The 12,831-nt window shown below is 46.4% G+C and overlaps 1 protein-coding gene across 1 annotated transcript; it reads left to right on the forward strand.

Moving 5' to 3' along the window:
• The first annotated feature begins 1,155 nt into the window (after window positions 1–1,155).
• LOC123425224 (mitochondrial import inner membrane translocase subunit TIM44-2) lies at window positions 1,156–8,587 on the forward strand. Its single transcript, XM_045108897.1, has 14 exons — window positions 1,156–1,517; window positions 3,375–3,466; window positions 3,686–3,760; window positions 3,898–3,973; window positions 4,229–4,273; window positions 4,359–4,769; window positions 4,843–4,944; window positions 5,032–5,096; window positions 5,424–5,492; window positions 5,564–5,636; window positions 6,375–6,479; window positions 6,696–6,767; window positions 6,864–6,926; window positions 8,040–8,587. Exons 1-14 carry the CDS (start codon window positions 1,455–1,457, stop codon window positions 8,172–8,174), a joined length of 1,446 nt encoding a protein of 481 aa, XP_044964832.1. The 5' UTR covers window positions 1,156–1,454; the 3' UTR covers window positions 8,175–8,587.
• The last annotated feature ends 4,244 nt before the right edge of the window (window positions 8,588–12,831 follow it).

Below are 12,831 nucleotides of genomic sequence, written 5' to 3' on the forward strand. Positions count from 1 at the left end.
GCTGAAACGACCGCCAAACGATAAGAAAAAAGAAAGAGAACCCAAGCAGTCTGGGCAAACACAACAACAATCTTAATTCTTATTATTACAGTGACTAAGGATGATAATCAGATGCTCAGATCTACGGTATCCGTGTGAGTTCCCCCCGGTGCTTGTCCAGCAGAAGGATGAATCGCCTCAGTGTGTCCACTTGTGCAGTGTCACAAAGAACCATCCATTGCTGTAAAATCCCTTTTATCTTGACAAGGCCGTAGCCCAGGTCTCTCCATGTGTGTCCCTGAAAACAGAATTCATTCCTCAATCTCCATATGCTCCATAAGGAGGCAACAGTTACCAAATTAAGCACAATTTTTTTGTTTAATCTCCACAGGGAGGAAACATTATCAAAACATTGAAATCTACGAATATGAAAAAACTCAGATATTACTAACCAAATACTGCCAGCATTAACACAGTTAAAGAACATGTGTTGAATAGATTCAACTTCATTACAAAACAAGCACGATAGATCATCCACTATTTTCCTTTTAGCCACATTATCCATAGTTAAAATTTTGTTGTACATACACAACTACAAGAAAACATGAATATTTTGAGGACACAAAGTTTTTCATAGAGTATCTCCAAAAGGAGAAATAACACCATGCAATTGTAAAAGGATTTCACTGAATATTAACCGTTAGGTTCTACTCCCTCCGTTCCAAAATATAAGACTTTTTAGGGGTTTCACTAGAAGACTACATACGGAGCAAAATGAGTGAATCTATAATCTAAAATATGTCTATATATATCCGTACGTAGTTTATAGTACAATCTCTAAAAGGTCTTATATTTAGGAACGGAGGGAGTAGAAGCCAAACATGCAAATCCTGGGATTCGCCCACCTCCGTCACTTCTTGTGAAGCAAGTCATTTATCCCTATTTTCCCCGCAAAAAGAAATCCCTATTTTATTTCCGATGGGAAAACAACTAAATGCAAGAGAGCAAATTCAAAGTCGTGGTTCGTGGACGAGGAGGGCTTTCTTTTGCCCCAAGAAAATATCACCCTGCTCCCTAGCATACAATCCGACGTCTTAATTAACAATCCGTTATTACGACTACCCCCCTCTCGCCTCGTGAACAATTTTACCTCGTGGCGCTACGAGGGAACGCGCAACTTTCGTTATTTACAATTCAAACCTTCTCCCTCTCTCTTCCGCCTCTCCCCCAGACCCTAGCAGCCGCGGCGGCCGGGGCCAGCAGCCAGCAGCGCCGCTCCTCCACCACCCCGGCGCGTCTCCCCCTCCGCGCATCTCCGCCTCCACCACGCTCCGGACCACCTCCTTCTGTCCCTGCCCCCCTACCCCCGGCGAGCCGCCGCCGCCGCCGCCGCCGCCGCCGCCGCCGCCGCCGCTCCAAGAAGGCCGCGGGGGATCCTACGACTCCGTCGCGGTGACCCGCTGACTGCTTCAGGGATGGCGACCTCGACGCTCCTCCGTGCTCTGAGGCGGCCCTCGTCGGTGTCCGCGCTGCGATTGGTGAGTTCGATTCTCCCAGGGGCATTGGGTTGACAGTTAGCGAGGGAAACGTAGATTGGAGTTATAGCGAATGTCTTTGGGACAATCTGTTCGGGTTTGGTCCGTTCTAATTGCTTGTCCGTGGTGGAGGCATGGGAGGGAGAGTACTAGGGCGGGGCAAAAATTGTAGCTTTATTGTGCTGGATAAATATTGGAGAGTATTTGGATGAGACCAAGGTTGTGGTTTTAGTGTACATGCGTTGCCTAAGGTTCTTTCTAACTGATTGTGATCTTTCAGTTAATATTGTGCACATCAGAAGATAGTGTTGAACTGTGTGCATTCTTTTTATGTAATCGCTGAATGGAGAATGCTGGGATGATCAACAAGAATGTCGCTTTTCGACGAAGCACATTTATTCCCAACCTCCACCCTACAATTCTTGGTATTGTTAGTTCAGAACCGACAGGAGTATAGCCTAATGGCTGCAACATTTGATCATTCGACTGTCTGTCTATAGGATCATCAAGAGAGAAAGTTACCACTATGGAATAAAGTTGTCAGGGAGACAAAATACTTATGATTATTTTATTTATGGTTTTAATAAAAAGCGAAAAGAAAAACAGAGGAACCTTTTTTGCTTGTTGTCTATGTCGCATTCATATGTGCTTAGTTAAATTCCTGTGTGTGAAATTGCATTTGGTTAGGACTTCATACCAGAGCATTTTCTATGGTGCTGTAGCAAAGGAATAAGTAATTAATCTGATGTAGAAGTCAGAAAAGAGTTACGTGTCCTTGTTCTCCTTCAATATGAAATGTAGTCAGGCCCCCTTTGTCTGGGCTACGGATTCCTGAGAATCACTTCACCTGTGGATTCCTGAAAATCAGCTGTAGCTGTGGATTCGGCAAAACCAGAAGCTGGTTGTTTGTTTACTCTACTATTGTACATATGTACGAACCGTAAATGTTGTTAAATGTCTATAACGCCTCTCCATGTTGAGTCCGCAAATGAACGAACTAACTGATAGATCTTCTTATGCTACTGGCCAAATCATGAATCTCTTCAGACGCATCCGCCGGTTGAGATTGGGGCAGTGTGGCTGGACCTCGATCCCTGCGCATGTGGAGGTTGGTGGCAGCCCAGCCGGACCTTCCGTGCAGCACAGCGAGTGCTCAGAGAGGGCGGCGCAGTCGAAGGTCGGGAGCAGCGGGTTACGAGCTAGAGTTAGGGAAGGACGGACAGTGATGGCCAGAGGCCAAGGGGGGGCGGAGGCGCTCAGATCCGGCCGCTTGGGCGGAGCTTGGGGGCGGCAGGCAACAGAGGTTGGGGATGGGCGGCCGGAGTTCGGGCAGGGGCGGAGGTGACAGGATCCGCCTGCCCAGATGCCAACAGGGGCGGCGCTGGTGTAGTTGACAGAAGTCTGGGCGAGCGCCGCGCCGTGCACCTCCCTCTGTTCGCTCGGGTGGAGAATTAACGAGAGTAGGAGAGCTGCTCGTGAGGATATATCTGTTGGGAGGGTGGCATTTGATTTGAGATAACGGGGACAAACCTGGGTAGACTGGAAATTGGATAAGTGGAAGCTCGGGAATCACCGAAACTGCAGCTTCCAGCTAGTGCTGCGTTGCAGTGCAATTTTCAGAATCCTTAGAATCGATTCCTATAAGAATCTAAGGCGGGTAGCTGGCTGTTTGTTTCCGATTCTGATTTTGAGAGGAGTAGAATACCATAATCTGTAGCGGAAGCTCAAACAAAGGCCACCTCAATATAGGATGCTTCTGGATTCTATTTCCTGCATACTCCCTTTTCCTACCATATTCATTGCTGTATATTATTGCATGCAATTAACTGACTGCCATCTATTCTTTAATGTGGTATATAGGCAACGAATGCCAATGGATATATGCATTTGAATAATCGGAATCTAAGTGTTTTCAACGAGTTCTCAAAGCAGCTGAAGGGTGAGGCTAAGAGGTATGCTTTACTCTCTATGGTCTTCATCGCCACCAAAATTTGAAGGAAAATTTAATTATTTTAGCAGCGTGCATAACACTTACTGTACTTGTGGCTAACATGGTATGTACTTACTACTTGCGTTTTTGGTTATGTACAACCGTGATGACCCATTATACTTTTCAGCACCGTGTTCTTTTCTTTGCATTTTGCTTAATTACTTCAATGTTTCAACTGCAGCAATCCTGAATTCCAGAAATCCATGAAGGAATTCAGTGAGAAACTTGGTGTGGTAAAGGAAGATCTCAAAGTAAGGTATAAGTTGATAAAAAGACTGCACTTCTTTCATTTTGAGACGTATATATATAGCAGTTCATTGAGATTTACCCCTGTATGTAATAAGTTCCAGATGTTTTAGCGGCTTTGAACATATTGTAAAATACCCTATGCAGAACTAAGAAAACAACCGAGACAATTTCCAAGAGTGTTGAAGATGTTATGGCTGAAGCTGAGGCAACATCTAAAAAGGTAAGTCAGCCACAACTGTCTTCAAAGATGATAATTTGCTCTAGCCACATGTTTTCATTTGAAGAACTGGACTATCACCAAAGAACTAGCCATGGACAGGGGTGCGTGGAAGTTAGCTATCATGTGCCAGAACCATAACTAGTTTCGAGATCTTATGGGTTTCAACTCTAGCCTACCCCAACTTATTTGGGATTGAAAGGCTTTCAACATCCATATTGTTGTTGTTGTTCAGAATTTTGTTTTGTTTCCTTGCAGGTTACTGCAAATGTTAAAGAAAAAATGTCTGCTGCTACAGAAGAGGTAGTGTTAAATGAATATTAGTAATACAATATGGATGGTGCTTTTCACCAGAGATGGTTTTTTGATTTAGTGGAAATCATTACAGGTGAAGGAAAGCTTTGGACTAGGAAAGGAAGAAACTTCAAGCTTCAGAGATGGTTCACATGGAACTTCAAATCACGGGAAAACTGAGGCGTCCTCACATTCAGATGACAAGTCCCAAAATGCCACAAGTGCCTATATATTGTTTGATAAATTAAGGTCAACATTTTCATCAGCTTCACCCGTTGTGTCTGGTGCATTTGCCAAATTGAAGGACACAAAAGTCTCAACTTTAGCTAAGCAGGGATATGAAATTGTCAAAGATGAGCTAAGCTCTAGCTCTAGCAGAAAAAAGAAAAACCATATTAGGCAAGCTTCTTCTGCAGCTGTAGAGAAGAGTACAAGAACTGATATAGTTATTGTACCAACAAAGAAATCAGTGGTGGGTGAAAGATGGGAAGCAATCAAGAATAAGGTATCATAACTGAGGACTTCACCTCCTGTTTTTTCCACACTGGTCTACCATCTGAAACATTTTCTGTGTAAAGATGCGAGGTCATCCAGTCTATAAGAGGGTGAACGAGTACACCAAACCTGTCGTAACAAAGGTGAACGAGTACACCAAACCTGTCGTAACCAAGGGACAAGAGGTACCATCAGAAGACTGCACAGTTCTTTTTTGTTAAAAACTGTGGGTCATGTGTATTGACTTTTATTTTCTGTACTTACAAATCCAGGTAGCTGAGGATGTCCGAGAACGATGGGAGACAAGTGACCATCCAGTAGTTCAGAAAATTCAAGAGTATGATTGCACTCCATTATGAACTTTTATTTGTCCAACCTCGACTGTATGCTATTTATTTCTGCACTTAGCCCATTGCTTTTTTTAAACCCCGTGCTTCCACTTGTAACACAAATAGGCTTGAAACCTGATGTGATTATCTATTCCTGTTATTGCAATGCACTTGGTATCTTTTCTCTTCATTTGTACTTCCTCTGCAAAGAAATATAAGAGCGTTTAGATCACTACTTTAGTGATCTAAACGCTCTTATATTTCTTTACGGAGGGAGTAATATTTAACGCATCTATTTATTCTCTTATTAATTTGTCTTTGCTACTTCCATGCAGTATTAATGAAACTATTTTTGAAGAGACCGCTACTGCAGCGTCTTTCAGGGAAATTCGGCGACGTGACCCGTAAGACATGCAACTCTACTTTGAGAAGTTTCAGAATGTTGCTGAACTGTATTCCACCTTTTTGTCCACAGGTCCTTTTCGTTATCCGATTTTATTGGTGACGTTCAAGAAATGATCAAGCCTGTTCTTACCGCATATTCAAAGGTAACCTTCATCTAGCTAAGGGAAAATAATCTCTCATCATTTTCTTGAGAAAAGAATCAGGTGCCCTTTCATTCATATAGCTTGGATAGAAAGTCTCAAACATTTACAAGAACAAGTTACCTCATGGCAATAATCTCTCAAATGTTTGAACAAATGAATGATTTATGCCCCCATTTGAGGATGGTTCTGACCATAGCTGCCCAGTTTTCTCTTGGATGAGCATGGCAACCCCCTTGGCGCTCTTTGCCTCGCTCTGGGAAATCTTTTGATTTATATCTTTCCACACAGCCCACATCACATAATGAGTTGATGAGAATGCCGCGGAAGCCTCTTTTTTGCTGCTTGCGATCTTGTTTAGATTTTGATTCCACTAACAATTGATGGAGCATGTTAGCTGTTTGTTTATTTGTTATTATTATTATTATTATTATGTGTATAAGCATGGAAGGAAGTGGTGCCAAACTATTCATCACATGCCGTCTAATTTACATACGAAAATAATACGCGAATTGGTAAATGTAGCGATTTTATTATCTCAAAGTTAAGCGAGACTTACTATATCCATCTAAATTATGTCTCCTATTTCTATGAAGGGATTATTCTACTATTGATCAATAATCATAGTGGAATCAAGGGTACAGAGTCAAAAAGGGATTCTTCCCTAAGGCCATGCATCAATCAGTTCCAAGGGATTTACTCCTAACAAATTCTTATAGGAATTCGGTGTTATAATTTCAGGGTGATCTGAAGACTTTAAAGAAGTACTGCACCAAGGAAATACTTGAACGCTGCGAAGGAGAGAGGAAAGGATATGCATCACAAGGCATATTTTTTGATCACAAAGTAAGTCAACGGTTTATCTTTATTTTTCTTCGATTCCCTGTAAATGCTGTCAGCCCCTCTGTAGATTTTGGTTCACTTGTACAAACTATGTTCTTCACAACAGTATAGTTTGATGCTCCTAAGCTGGAATATATTAAGAAAAAACTGCATAATAGCTCCCACCTTTGTAAAATAAAAATAATAATTGTTTTATCTGAATTTCTACTGCTTTTGCAGATTCTTCACATATCTGATGCTGATGTAAGGGAAACAAAGATGTTGGGATCAACACCCATCATTCTCGTGATGGTTAGTGCCTAGTGGCATGTTGATTCTCTGTTTTTTTTTTCATTCTTGTTATCTGTTCTGCTTACAGTGTATCCTTGTTTCCAAACTCCATTTCAGTTCCGAACACAGGAGATTCATTGTATTCGTGATAAAGAAGGAAAAGTAACAGAAGGAGGACAGGTACTAGGGCCATATGTAGCTGTGCACTTTGTTTGTATGTACTCCCTCCATCCCATAATATAAGAGCGTTTTTGACACTACACTAGTGTAAAAAACGCTCTTATATTATGGGACGGAGGGAGTATTTCTTATGTGTGTTAGGCTCATAGAAGGTAGCACCGCTGTTAACTCAGAAGCCGCCGTCCTTTAGCATTCTTATTGTACTAACTACATGCTTGGTTGAATTTACTTGTGCATGGATTTCTTTCTCAGTTAGTGGTTAGCAACCTTTTATTGCATTTAAGTATATGATAGAGGCAACATCTCCCGGAATGCTTGAGTGTGTATAATCAAGTAGTATTATTGTCAAGCTTACGGAGTAAATCATGTCACTATGAGTTGTCTAGGTGAAATAGCTTCATGTTAGCTCCAAAACTTGAACTTTGACCTAATTAGAATTTCTTAGATATTTCTTTCAATTCTCAAGCTGATGTTATTGTCACTAGCAGTTTGTTGAACATCTCTCATAATGCCTGGGTATGTGCAACTAACTATTATTAACAAGGCTAGAGAGCAAATCATGTCACTAGAGTTGTCTAGGTGAAATAGTTTCATGATATCTCCATAACTTTAACTTGGACCTAATTAGAATTTATTAGATATTTCTTTCAATTCTAAAGCTGATGTTATTGTCACTAGCAGTTTGTTGAACATCTCCCGTAATGCCTGGGTATGTGCAACTAACTATTATTAACAAGGCTAGAGAGCAAATCATGTCACTAGAGTTGTCTAGGTGAAATAGTTTCATGATATCTCCATAACTTTAACTTGGACCTGACTAGTACTCTTTCATAGACGTTTCTTTCAATTTTCAAGCTAGTGCTAGAGCTTTCTAGGCACAAGCAGTTTGTTGAGTATGTCGAAGGCTAAGTTTTCATTTATTCTAATATGTGGATGCTCGAATGTCTATATTAGCACAAGTCAGACATGGTCAGGCTGCACTCAAACAATTCAAAGTGTTCAAGGCATATAAAGTGTTCTTATTAGTTAGTTTCTCTTAATATGTGGCGACAGCCTAGTCCATTTCTGTTAATAGATGAAGTAATAACCCATTTTTTTCTTGATTTATGCCAGGATTCCATTCGAACCGTCTACTATCAATGGGCCATGCAACTGATGGACAGCGACGAGTTGCCAGAAGAAGAATCATACTATGCGGTTTGGCGGTTGCGTGAGATGCATCAGCTTGGTGTCAAGGCTCTTATATAGAGTAACTCTTCGCTCTTTCTTGATTCGGATTAGTCACTGCCACTGTTGCATTGCCGTTGGGAATGGAAGGATCTTACCGTTCCAGCTCTCACCGCTCGACGAACCATGCAGGCGATTTTCCATAAGTTGTTTCTTTAGTTTACATACACTGATTACAGCCAGTCTCCCCGTTTCCTGCCCCATTCTGTTCGGTGGTGGGTAATCTAATGTGTATGATATTTGGTAAAATCAGCTCCCTGTTTTAGCAAGTTGGCTGAGAACGGTTGTAGCGCTGATAGTTCTTGTTCTGAGTTGGAGAAGTTAGAGGCACCAAACGAAAATGCCGATTACTCTTTTCACTGGCAAACAACGTTGCTGGTGAGTAGTAATAATTTTTGAAGGAGAGAACGGCATTTGAGTATTCTGTCGATAAATTTGCGATTAAGCTGTCGTTTGCTTGGTGAGTGCCATTTTTTGCTGGCTGGTGGTGGAAGGTTTGCAGTTCCAAAGGATTTCCGATGCAATGTTGTTTGCCCTATGACTGTTGTTTATTTCCCCAACTTAGCCAATCGCTGAAATTAATATGTAGGACATTTCATTTCCAAGTATTGAAGTTGAGAGACATTTCATTTCGTTGCTTGCACTGTTGCTTTGGTGATAAGATATCACTGCAGATGAGTGCGTGACAGCCTCAAGCCTCTACTACGACCCCTTTTAGGTTGATGATGGCAGTAGTGTTCAAATAGGCTGTCGCTTCCCTGACCACCTGTCTGTTCTCTCTCTCTCCTTTGCCCATCTCAACTTTCTGTCATCGTGCAAATGTTTGGTATTGGTGTCTTGTGTTGGGCTGCCCTTGGATATTATTGTCGTGTCGCAGCCAGATCTTTTCGCCAACTTGATAAACTAACAGAAAACTATCCAAAGTTTTAGGTATATTCACTCACCAGTTGCTGCGACGTGGTATTTTGCCAGTTGCTGCGTCTCCTCGTGGCCTCACCGCAGCGATCTGATCCGATCCTTGGTAGAAAGGTGCATGCGACGCAACCGCAGAGCGAGCGGTGTGATGTACCGTGTCCGTGTGGGTTTAGGTTTTTGGTGCATTTGCGCCATGGTTGGTGCCGAGTCAATTCGTCCCGAAGCCTATCTACACTTGCCCTTCCCTACTGCCCATCTTCTGACGCTCTGCTTGTTGGAATTTTATCTATGGCCCTGTTTGGAACCCAGGGTTAGAGTTAGATTGGGTTAGAGTTGAGCTATCTAACCCTCAAAAATCCAAACAGGTAGGGTTAGATTGGGTTAGATGCATCTAACCCATCCAAAAACTCTAACCCACCCAAGAGTTGTTTTTTTGGGTTAGAGTTAGGTGGGGACAAAAAAAAATCACTTCTTACCGCATCCATCCGCATCGGATCCTCCCAGTCCCTCCCGTCGCCCTCCCTACCGTCCCAGCCGCCGGCCGCCGCGCCCTGCCGCGGCCCGCCCCGCCCCGCCCCGCCCCGCCGCGCCCTGCCGCCGGCCGCCCCGCCCCGCCGCGCCCTGCCGCCGGCCGCCCCGCCCCGCCCCGCCGCGCCCTGCCACCGGCCGCCCCGCCCCGCCCTTCCTGCCGCCGCACCGCCCCGCCCCGCCCTTCCTGCCGTCGGCCCGCCCCGCCCCGCCCCGCCGCTGACCTGCCCCGCCCCGCCCCGCCGCGCCCTGCCGCCGGCCCGCCCCGCCCAGCCCCGCCCCGCCGCTGACCTGCCCCGCCCCGCCCCGCCGCGCCCTGCCGCCGGCCCGCCCCGCCCAGCCCCGCCCCGCCGCGCCCTGCCGCCGGCCGCCCCGCCCCGCCCTTCCTGCCGCTGGCCCGCCCCGCCCCACCCCGCCGCCGACCTGCCCCGCCCCGCCCCGCCCCGCCGCGCCCTGCCGGCTGCAGCACCCGCAGGTATGTATGTGTGCGTGTGTGTGTCTTTTTTGACGTTTTTGTGCTGAATTTTTTTTCCTCTGATAGTGTTCGTGTGACCCAGTTGCAATGGACGGAGAAGACTTCATGGAGTGTAATATTTTTTCAAAGTTCGATTGACGACTTGTATGTTTAAGTGAGACATCAAATTTGTATGAATAAATTATTTTTTATCATCTTTTTTATACTTCATTTGTGAGCGAGAGCAGGCCACACAACGATCGGCCACACCAAATCCGGCAGTGAATATGGACAAAAGTAACCAAATGATTGAGAAAGGACATTTATTGTCAATCTAACCCTCTCATCCAAACACCTTTTGGGTTAGAGTTAGTTTAGGGTTAGTTGAGGGTTAGAATCTAACTCTAACCTCTAACCCGGTTAGAGTATCCAAACAGGGCCTACGTCGACACGGCCGTGAAGCCCCTTGCGTTTGGTTGTGTTTTCTATCTAGTTTGTGTCTCCCTCTTTGACCCGCAGACTGACCAAAGATGGCACGTAGTAGTGCGCGCGTACTGGCAGCACTGTTTTTCCAGCGCAGTGAGCGATGGCGATACTACGTAGTAGTACAATGGCTCTTGCTTCTCCCGTCATGTCAACGATGCTGCATTGCAATAATCGACGTACCATGCACCACGCCCGACATTGTTGTTGTCAAATCCCAATAATTGGTTGTCAACTACCAACCGATCCTTGGTGGTATACCGCTCGGCGGTTCCATGTCGACAGCGCCCTAGCAGCTAGCCACACTCAGTTCACCATTAGAAGCTAGCGGCAGCCACAAATGTGTCTGAATTCTGGAGGACTGAACCCACGGATAAGAAGATCTACTATCTCTCACGCATTTTGAACCCAAGGAAAACAATCAGAAACCTGGGGCGCCCTAGTGGAGCAAAGAGCAGAGGGAGAGGAGAGCAGCAGCGTCAGTGCCGTGCGGCGCCGCAGCCTCGTCGTCATGGACGGTGCGGTGTCCATGGCACGGAGCACGCAACCGCCCACCGCTGGAACCAACCAACCAAGAGGACATGGGATGGGGGCGCGCGTCTCGTCACCATTCACCAACCAGTCGGCTACATGCTGCGCGTAGCGCTAGGCCCGACAGCGACGCGCCTCCCCGTTTCGTTTCTGCTCCACGTCTCGGTGGCGTGCCCCGCGCCCAGACCCGCCCGTCGCTGCACGAGGAATTCTCTAGGTTTTACAACGCCTGAACAAAGCGCAGCTGGTGAGAGAGCAGGTATATACGCTCTTCTTGGAAGCTTTGCAAGAAGAAGAAAATATCTCGGCGCCAAGTACACTGCCATCATCACCATCATCATACATTCAATCCAAATAGTGCAGCGCCATTATTTGCTTTTTGGTTCTGTGAGTAGTATTTTTCATTCTATCTTTTCAAACCAAACCCTTTTTTTCCTTCTTCTTTAGCTGTTGTGTAGCTTTGGTCCTGGCTATGCGCTTTTCCAAAGGCCTACTACCACAGAACAGAGAGCAAGGAGAGCGAATGCATTGCATGCATTGATGCACACATGGCTCGGCTGTCAGGACAGGCAGGCCATAGACAGCCATCCTAGGCCACTGTGGCTCCCAACTTCCAAGAACCCTCTCACTCACCGCTCAGGCAAGTCCAGCGCGCCACCCTATCTGTCCGCCCGCGTCCGTTTAAAATAAAACGAATACACGACGTGTGGGCGTAGACGAACGATTGTCCGTTTTTAATCTATTTTCGGTTCAAACTTGATTCGGTTTTAAGATGAAACAGACAACGCGTTGACGAGCGAGACGCGCGCTTGTCCTCCCTTGACCTGCCCGTTGGTGGCATAAAGCAGCACGGCCTTTCCGCCCTCACGCCCCATTCCATTTCATCCCCCCCTCCACCCTCCCACGCCCCGCCCTCCCCTCCGCCACCTTCCTGCCATGGCCAATCCCCCGCCGAATTCTGGCAACCCGACCGTAGTTCCGGCCACCAAGGCAAAGAAGAAGAAGGCGTCCAAAGGTACGAAGAAGCCGCGGTAGGAACTCACGCCAGAGGAGATCGTAAAGCTGGACGCGGAATCGGCCAAGAGGCGGAACCGACGTGCAGAGGCGAAAAGGAAGGACGCCGCGGCCGCGTACGCCATCGAGCGCGCTGCATTGGAGAACGCGCGGCAGAAGGCAGATGCTCAAGAGAAGGAGGACATCGTCAGCAAAGCGCACACCCTCCTCAGGATGGGGTTGTGTCGTGCGACGAGCTTCGCGGCTGCGCCCATCGGACCGACGAGCACAGGCTGTCGGTCGTCCGGCCTCCGCAGTGCCCCTCCCCAACGTTGTCGACCACACCATTGTCGTCCGGTTTTCCTCCGCCAAGGCGCCAAGCCCAGACCCGTTTGTCGGGGTCGCCTGAACTAGCTAGGGCGTCAGATCGGCCGTGGCCGTTCTACTTTTTGGAGGCTGGCATGGTGAGCCGGCCGCTCGCTGTGTTGCCGGCTACCGACTGTGTTGCCGACGAAAAACCTATTCTTTTTTGAAGGCCGGCTGTGTTGCTCGCGAGGACGTGTAGGCTGGCTGTGTTGCCGGCATGATCTAGGGCCGCTTGCATGAATTATGGGTCGTGGTTATTCGAATGCTTGTGTTTGAAAATAAGACGGACATGATGCGGCCAAGGATGCGTCCGCGCGTTGGACGCACGGTCACCACATTTCAAAAATAATGCGAACACGATCCATCTTTGTCCCAAATAGACAGAATCCGAGCAAAACGGACGTGCGG

This window comes from Hordeum vulgare, chromosome 2H (genome assembly GCF_904849725.1).
Source record: "Hordeum vulgare subsp. vulgare chromosome 2H, MorexV3_pseudomolecules_assembly, whole genome shotgun sequence".
NCBI classification, from domain to species: Eukaryota; Viridiplantae; Streptophyta; class Magnoliopsida; order Poales; family Poaceae; genus Hordeum; species Hordeum vulgare.

Bases quoted from the DNA above. Each gene is read 5' to 3' on its own strand.
- LOC123425224 (XM_045108897.1), top strand. From the start codon at position 1,455: ATGGCGACCTCGACGCTCCTCCGTGCTCTGAGGCGGCCCTCGTCGGTG. The intron at 5,097-5,423 runs GTATGATTGCAC...ACTTCCATGCAG, and splicing joins GTAGTTCAGAAAATTCAAGA to TATTAATGAAACTATTTTTG. The intron at 6,927-8,039 runs GTACTAGGGCCA...GATTTATGCCAG, and splicing joins AAGTAACAGAAGGAGGACAG to GATTCCATTCGAACCGTCTA.